The sequence below is a fragment of the Poecilia formosa genome, unplaced genomic scaffold (genome assembly GCF_000485575.1).
Source record: "Poecilia formosa unplaced genomic scaffold, Poecilia_formosa-5.1.2 Scaffold288, whole genome shotgun sequence".
Classification (NCBI taxonomy): Eukaryota; Metazoa; Chordata; class Actinopteri; order Cyprinodontiformes; family Poeciliidae; genus Poecilia; species Poecilia formosa.
The window spans coordinates 488,351-496,935 of record NW_006800227.1 but is presented as its reverse complement, the minus strand read 5'-3'; the positions used below and the strand labels follow the sequence as shown (position 1 = coordinate 496,935).

At 36.6% G+C, this 8,585-nt stretch overlaps 1 protein-coding gene and 1 long non-coding RNA gene across 2 annotated transcripts in view; one reads left to right on the top strand and one right to left on the bottom strand.

Annotated features, from left to right (window-relative positions):
• Nucleotides 1-554, top strand: part of LOC107838633 (uncharacterized) — a 14,109-nt gene extending 13,555 nt beyond the window's left edge. Inside the window, exon 3 of the long non-coding RNA XR_001664710.1 lies at nucleotides 510-554. This is a non-coding gene — a long non-coding RNA (uncharacterized LOC107838633). The remainder of the gene's footprint in view (nucleotides 1-509) is intronic.
• Nucleotides 1-6,458, bottom strand: part of LOC103151685 (tripartite motif-containing protein 16-like) — a 21,270-nt gene extending 14,812 nt beyond the window's left edge. Inside the window, exon 1 of the mRNA XM_016681627.1 lies at nucleotides 5,420-6,458. Coding sequence (XP_016537113.1) covers nucleotides 5,420-6,391 — 972 coding nt within the window. The 5' untranslated portion in view covers nucleotides 6,392-6,458. The remainder of the gene's footprint in view (nucleotides 1-5,419) is intronic.
• Between the last annotated feature and the right edge of the window lie 2,127 nt (nucleotides 6,459-8,585).

The window sequence follows — 8,585 nt, the reverse complement described above, 5'->3', positions numbered from 1 at the left end:
AGACGGATCAGCTCAGTGAAGATCTTCTCACTGTCCTCCACTGCTTTATCAGCAGAGACATTGATGGCCTCCACCTCCTGTTGAAGCAGCTTCACGTCTTTCTCTCGGTCCTGGATTCTCTGATGGATTTGTTGTCGACTCTCCTGGAGCTCCTTCTGCTTCTCAGCCCTTTCTGCTTCTGCAGAGACTGTTTCATGGCCTTTGTGTTCATCCATTAAGCAGTGATAACAGATACACTGCTGATCAGTACGACAGAAGATCTCCATAACCTCCTCATGACAAGAACAGATGTTGTCTTGGAGAGTCTTGGATGGGCTCACCAGCTTGTGCTTCTGTAATTGTGGGTCATCGTACTGAGATTGGAGGTGATCCTTGCAATAAGAAGCTGAACAAGATAAACATGACTTGACAGCTTTCATCTTCCTCCCAGTGCAGACATCACAGGCCACATCTTCAGATCCAATATAGTGGCGATCAGCTTGAGCAGCTTGGAGTCCAGTCTTCTTCAGATCCTCCACTAAATCAGCTAACATGATGTTTTTCTCCAGGTTAGGCTTTGGTATGAACTCTTTTCTGCACTGAGGGCAGCTGTGGATTCTCCTCTGATCTTCTCCATCCCAGTGGCATTTAATACAGTTCATACAGTAGCTGTGTCCACAGGGAATCGTCACCGGATCCTTCAGTAGATCCAAACAGATCGAACAGGAGAACTTCACAGAATCCATTTTATATCCTGTTTAATTTCTTCCAAAGAAAACAACTGAGTCACTCCAGAAGCCAAATCCAGCTTTTTCCCCTTTCTCAGCCACCGGACTTGTCAGCTCTTGCCTTTTGCTGCGCAGAGATCATAACAAAGATTTCTCATCTGCTAGAAGGAACCAAGAAATCTTCAGAAAGAACTGAACAGTGGTGGAAAGGCTAAACGGACTTTATTTGATGTTTGATTTCAGGAAAAGATGTTGTTTGCTTTTCCGGCTCAGCCATGGGCTTACATCCTGGAGGAGTCGGGAGGGGCTCCAGACCCTTCCAATCTTGGAAAAGTCTAGAAACCCCCCCACCCACCTCCCAATACAAAATATTGAATAAACGTCTGCATTTAAACAAGATCAATATGAAAAGGCAAAAGCAACAACGAACAAAGTAAATCTGCCATTCATCTAAGAAAATAATAAGAATTATTTTTTTGGTCCCCCCCACTACTGTTAGAACAATGGTTCGGTCCAAAGTGTGTGAGGAGCAACAGCTGCCTGCTGAACAGTACAGGCTCCATTGGAGCTGCTGAAGGGAGGAGCTAGCTGCTAGCTGTGGCTCTGCAGCACAAACAAAAACCCTCCATTAAGTAAATACTTAAAGTAAAAGACATGTAACACCCTTTATTTACATTCATTGCTCAATAAGAAGAAACACATTAATAAAAGTCAGACTGCAGTTTGTTATTTCATTACTTTGGCTGAATCATGATAAACAGCCTTGTTGTGCCTTGAATATCAAAACAAGCAAAAAAAGGCCACACTGCTTTCATAGACTTAAGCTTTTTGTCAAAGGCAGCAAACATCTCATTCATATTTAACTCTTACATTAATTAGAAGAGTTTGAAATGGGAGAGAGGGGCTGAGGAGTGGCCGACAGCTCTGCGTTTGAGCCGAGAACAGAGGAAAAACAGAAAGTTATACCTTTATTTCTCACTGTTTTCAATATAGAGCCTTTAAAACCACAAAATAAAATCTGAATATTTTTCTATATAAACCCTGGTGCTTTAAGTGTTATGTTTAAGTTATGGTACTTCCCAGATATTAATCTCTATCTACTTATTTGTTCTCAGTCACCCAGGACATGACAAAACTACAAAAGACTCAAAAATAAAGAAACTTAAGTTATAATTTAAATAGGCCATAACTTGTATTGGGAGCCATTTCAATAAATCAATGCTTATGAGGAATTTTATTAAGAGGAAACTTGTTTTTTTTCAGAACCTTAAATTTTTGTAAAGGTGTAGCAGAGATTAGATCATTGAGACTGAACAAAACTCGTATAGAAGCAACATTTGAGTTTTAGTTTTAGTTCTCAGCAGTTTGTTTACTGAGAAAACAGGTTTGATGTTTTTGGTTCTGCAGCTTGAATGTGGTTTAAAAACTTTTTAAACCACAAAAATTGGTCTTAAGAAATTTTCCTGTTTGTTGTTCCCTCCAATAATGAGATGGGATTTATGCCCTTGGGTTCACCTTAATGGAAAGTTGTTGTGAAATAATATTTAATTAACAGAAAACTGATTATTTTGTAAGGCAAAACAATTAGCTCAAATTACCAGAAACAAACAATAACCTATGATTATTTAATGCAAAGATAACAGAGTTAAGATGTATTTTTTCATTTATTAAGAATATGTTGAGTTCATAGGTTGATTTAGTTGCATCTCATTTTTCTTCATACTTTTTTCCATTCTGTGTAAATCAGGCGATTTCAACCTCTGCAGTCAGAAGCCTTATGAAAGAAAAGCAAATTTATTTTTATAAGATTTTTAACATTACTGTAGATAAATTGGGCAGTTTTAGTTTTTTAAGAAAAACTCCATTATTTCCACCATTTGTGAAGTAAAAACTACTATGAGTTAAAATTAAAGAACTGCAGCAGTTTCACTTGTTATGCCATCCTCATATATTGAAGGTAGACCTGTTGATCCTAAGTCTGCTGACTGTTAGGAAGCAAAAGGAGTATAAAACCCCAGTGTTGGCCTCACTGCACTAACTTCCTCCTACACACAGAATAAAATTTAAACTTTACTTTTTCTTCTTAAATTACTCAACCGCCAGTCCCCTTCTTTGTCATCTGAACTCCTATTTTTTCTGCTCCAGTAAGAAGCTCCAGTTCACAGTGGATGTAATCTATTCCAAGGTCTTGTCTTAACTTGCTGCAGCTCTCAGACTCTGGATCAGTCTGTCTCTAAATATTAGCTCTGTACAAACACTGGGACATTTTAAATCTCTACTAAAGACAGTTTTATGGGCTGACTTTCAGCAGAAGTCAACAGAAGCATTGTTCTTTACTAGCCTTTGTCATTGTTGTTCTAGTCATATTGTTTAATTTTCTAATTGTACTTAATTCTTCTATATATGTTTATTACATAACTGCCTCACATTACTGTATAATTTTATGTTATTAGCTGGTAAAGTGTTTGGGCCACATGAGTGATTGGAAATGTGGTAAATAAATAAATTTAACCTTCACGCTGATCTGAGGTCACCTCTTCTGTTTAGTGTTGATCTTTCATGTTCTCCATTCTCTGGAATGTATTTAGCACTACTGTGCTACCATGAAAAGTGTGGCTCAGTCAGAATTGCCTTTCAGGAGGCTGAATAATAGTGAAGTAATAAGTAACCATGAGTAAATATTTCTATTTCCTTTTTTATTAAATATCCTTCCTCAATTCATTTTCCACTTTCAATATTCTAGTAGCAGAGTTAAAATTTTCAATAGATAAAAATATTAAGTATAATGAAAAATATCCATCATAATAAAAAGAAAACATGACCCAGTAAATTCAATTTATTTGTTTTTATGATCAAAATATAATGAAACAAGTTATTTTTATAAAACATTTAAAACATTTTACATGAACTCAAAAGCAAACATAAGGATCAGCTAAACAAAACAATAAGCAGTTTAAACTGTTAATAATTCATTAGTTTCTGAAATGATTCATGAGTTAAACAATCATCCAATCCACATCTGATTAAAACACAATAACAGAATCAAATTATATTAAAGCTGATTACATTTTTATCTTTAAACTTTTCACAATGCAAACAGACTTTCACCCCCAGATTTGTGTTAATGTGACAATAAAGTTCAGAAACAGATGACAAGCATTGAGGGAATAAAAGTTAAAACCTGCTCATCTCCCTGGGTCCGTGATGCCACGTGTAAAAGGGAAACCGAAACCACACAACACTGTTTTTTTTTTTAATGTTTTCTGTCAAAACAAGTAAAAATTAAACCTTAACTGCCAAAGTTCAAATCTTGAGCATTCAGTGTAAAATCCTCCTGAATCACCGTAAGGAAGAAATTTTCATCCCATATTAATCTTTTATATCAGTGCTACACTTTCATCAGGCTTTAAGTATTAATTTATCAATTAATTGATTTGATAAGGTCTCATAAACTGTGGACTCTTATTAATGAACAACAAATGCATCAGTCTGAATAAATCAAATAGATAATTTCTTATCAGTGTGAAAGTGAAGGGAAATTATTTTACTTACTCAGTGAGCCTTAAAAAATCAATTGTACATTCATTGAATGATCATAAGGAATCACATTACTGCCAAAATCTAAATAACCTTGTAGCTTTGTGAATATTTAATTATCAAAAGTCTCTCTCAATACAAAAACAGGATGTTTTAACAATATTTTAACAAAGTTGATCCAGACATGATTGATGAATTTCAGTTGTCCCTCAGTGTTTTTCTTAGTGTTGACACATCATCTACTTTATTTATGGAGTTTGCATAAGACTGACATGACACTTTCATAAACATGAAGGAATTTTAATGAAAGTTAATGATGGTTGTCAATCAGTGTCATTCTGTAAATAATAACATTTAATGCAAAGTTCACATTTACTGGACCTTTAATGCATTTTTTAATGCAAGTTTGGATTGAAAGTGTCATTATTTACCAACTAAAATAATTAAAAAGCCCAGTTTGCTTTGCTGTTGGTACTCTGGTTAACTCTAATGAGCTCAGCTGTGGTTCCATAATCTAAAAGCCAAAGCCCGGCGTAGAGCGGCTGAGTGAATGTGGTCTGGACTCTGTGCAGCAGAGTCATTTTCTTAGAGATGCTGTAAAAACACAAAACACCCAATTTGTAATTGAGATAAACTCCTACTCTGGAGGAAACTGGACCTGATACTGGAGTTTTAGCATTGTTGTAGGAATAGGAGTAACTATTTGCGTCACAGTGCAAAGCCCAGGATCTGCCATTGAGTCCAAATCCACATTTTTCTGATGTACCTGTTCTGGAAATGTTCTTGTATGTGACAGCAACTTCAATCTCTCCCCCCTTCCACTCCACCTCCCAGTAAGAATGTCCAGTCAGACTCTGTCTGCTCAGGACTTCACAAAAATAAGTGAATCTTTCTGGATGATCTTCATAAGGCTGCTGTTGCTTCATTAATGTTACTTTTCTGTTTCTATCCGATAACAACAGAAATTTGTTTGCTGTGTTTGGATCCAGAGTGATTTCTTGTGAGTGTTTTAGAAAGTCAGCTCTGGTTTTTGGTTCTGGTTCTGGCAGTAAAACATCAACTTTACTCACTGTCAGTGAGATGTTTGATTTTATCTCTGTCAGTAGGTTTTCTAGATCGTGTTTTGCATCTGACACAGCTTTCCTCACGTCCTCAAAGTGTCTCAGAGGACGGATGTTGATGCTGGATGAGTGTGTCGACTCCCTGAGTGCTGGCAGTGAGGGGTACTTGTGGAGAAACTGGTTGTGATCCTCTGTGTGTGAGAGCTGCTCCAGCTCAGCGTCTTTCCTCTTCAGCTCAGTGATCTCCTGCTCCAGCTTCTCCTGAACATCTTTGACTCGACTCACTTCAGTTTCCTGCTGGGATCTGATCTGCTGCTTCACCTCAGAGCTTCTTTCCTGGAGGAGACGGATCAGCTCAGTGAAGATTTTCTCACTGTCCTCCACTGTTTTATCAGCAGAGACATTGATGGCCTCCACCTCCTGTTGAAGCAGCTTCACATCTTTCTCTTGGTCCTGGATTCTCTGCTGGACTTTCCTTCGCTTTGCCTCAAGTTCCTTCTGCTTCTCAGCTCTTCCTGCTGCAACTTGGACTGTTTCATGGCCTTTGTGTTCATCCATTAAGCAGAGATAACAGATACACTTCTGATCAGTACGACAGAAGATCTTCATCACCTCATCATGATGGGAGCAGATGTGTTCCTCAAGTTTCTTGGACGGATTCACCAGCTTGTGTTTCTTAAATTGAGCAACATCATAGTGAGGTTGGAGGTGATTTTCACAGTAAGAAACCAAACAAACCAGACAGGACTTTACAGCTTTCATCTTCTTTCCAGTGCAAATGTCACAGGTCACGTCTTCATGTCCAGGATAGCAGCGATCAGCTGGAGCATCTTTGAGTTCAGTCTTCTTTGTATCCTCCACCAACTGTTCTGGCATGGTGTTTTTCTTCAAGGCAGGCCTCAGTGTAAAAGTTTTCTTGCAATGAAGGCAGCTGTAGATTCCCTTCTGATCTTTTCTGTCCCATAAGTCTTTAATACAGTTCATGCAGTAGCTGTGTCCACAGGGAATAGTCACTGGATCCTTCAGTAGATCCAGGCAGATGCAACAGGAGACTTGAGAATCCATCTGAACTCCTTTCTGTGCCATATCCCACTTCAACAAAAGTTTGTTAAAACATTAATTGCCTCTACTGCACATAAAGCCACCTGCATGCAGAAAAACACAACGTTCTCCTTCAAAAAATAGAAACATTCAGTCCTGGGGCTTTTCAAGTTCTGCTGTGCAGCTCTGTGAATCTGTTAACCTACTTTTTAGAAGGGAGGAACCATTGCAAGGATTTATAATTATGTTATCAGGTATCAGTATTTATGAGTACATAGCAAACATGCCCTTTGAACCTTTACAGCATGTTTTGACCACTTATAAACCTGCAAAAGTATAACTTGGATCATGTGACAAATGTGATGAAGAAAACACTTCTATGAAAAAAACAGATGTCTCCTCTAAACCAAAAAAGAGAAATTTAATTTCACCAAATCTTTAGTGGTTCCAGTCAAGGATGTAAAACAGACTGAAAAAAAAAACAAAATTTTTCAGGCTCAAGATTTGTTCCAATTCATTTAGTTTAAAGAAAGCATGATAAAAAGTGTAATTTTGACAGCTACTAATGCTTAAAAACAATGAAGACATTAACTTAAGAGGACTTGCACATGTACTTATAAAACCAGAATGAGTGTGTATGTGTTTGGATTCATGAGTTGATGAGATTAGAAAAAGAAAATAAGGTACTGCTCTGAGTTTATTTTAAAAATTATTTTGGGTACTACTCATCATCTGTCTTGCCTCTTAATGAGAATAGATGGAAGTTATAATCTTAGATACTTGGGTATTCTGCAATTTATTGTCCTCAAAATATGAACTGAACTAAACAGAAAAGTTTTTAAGATTTTGGCAACTTATACCAATGAAATCTTACAATCTATGCTTCAACGTCAAATCTTTGTTAAAATAAAGGAGATATTTTGTTTTACTCTAGTTTCTAATACAAATTTCATAGTTCACTTGAAATAAGACAAAACTAACTTACAAGTAACTTTTCAGCAAGACATATAAGCTTATTTTAAGTCAATAATTCCTTAATATTGAAGAAAAAGTCCTTGTACCATCGGGAGATTATTTTATTTATCGGAAAATGTCTCATCATGTGTGAAATTATCTGCCATTGGAACTAGTACTTTTTCATCATTAAATAATTATTGACTTAAAACAAGCTCCTATTTCTAGCTGATAATCCTACATGATCACAATTTCTGTAATCCCCCCCAGGACAAGTGAAGCACCCGCATGTATAGAACAAAAGAGCTTGGATGAAAACAGACTTCCACTGGACTGACACTGGACACAGATGCCTGTCTTATGCATTACTTTAAATACACTTTCTTTGAAGAGCTTGGATGAAAACAGACTTCCACTGGACTAACACTGGACCTAGTTCCAGACTCTTCAGCATTTTATGCATTATTTTGTACACTTTCTTTTGAATTACACTTTTGTACAGCGAGATCCTTAATAGCTATGACTAGCTACACTGCAAAAATGCAATATAGATGAAAAAGTACTAGTTCTTTTGGTTTGTCATTATAATCTGCCAATGGAACAAGTACCTTTTCAATATTAAGGAATTATTTACTTAAAACAAGCTTCTATTCTTGCTGAAAAGTTATTTTTTCAAATTCACCAAGATATTTACACTAGAAACTAGACCAAAAATACTTGGTAAGATTTTGTGTTTTTGCAGTGTAAATGCTGCAAATGTCAAAAGACTTTAAAAAAATTTACTACAAAGTAAGTGATTGCAGGCATGAACCCAAGCAGAATCAAAATGTGATTCAGCAAACTCTTAAATTCAACCAGGTGACTGACTTGTTTTTATCAACAGATGCAGGAAGTAGGTCACATTAAAGGTGGAAATGTTTAATGATTTATTTTTGTCTGTCCAGCTTTCAATGCCCACAGTAAATCCGCAGATGTCTCCTAAACATGAGGAAGTGCAGCCTTAAGGTGTTTTCCCCTCTCTGTAGGAAGCTGATGTTAAAAGATGTCACAGCTGCAGGATTTTTTTCTATTTAAAAACACAACAGTATACAGCTGTGTCAGCAAGACTTTTATTTCACAGTTTAATTCATCTTTTCTCAACACAAATAAGGGATTCATCATTTCCACCCAGATCCCAGCAAACATACATGTTTTCACCTCAACACACATAAACATTACAGCTTATTGAGATTAAAACATGTCATTAGAAAACACTGCTGTTCCCACGGTTCCTTCATGTCAAAAC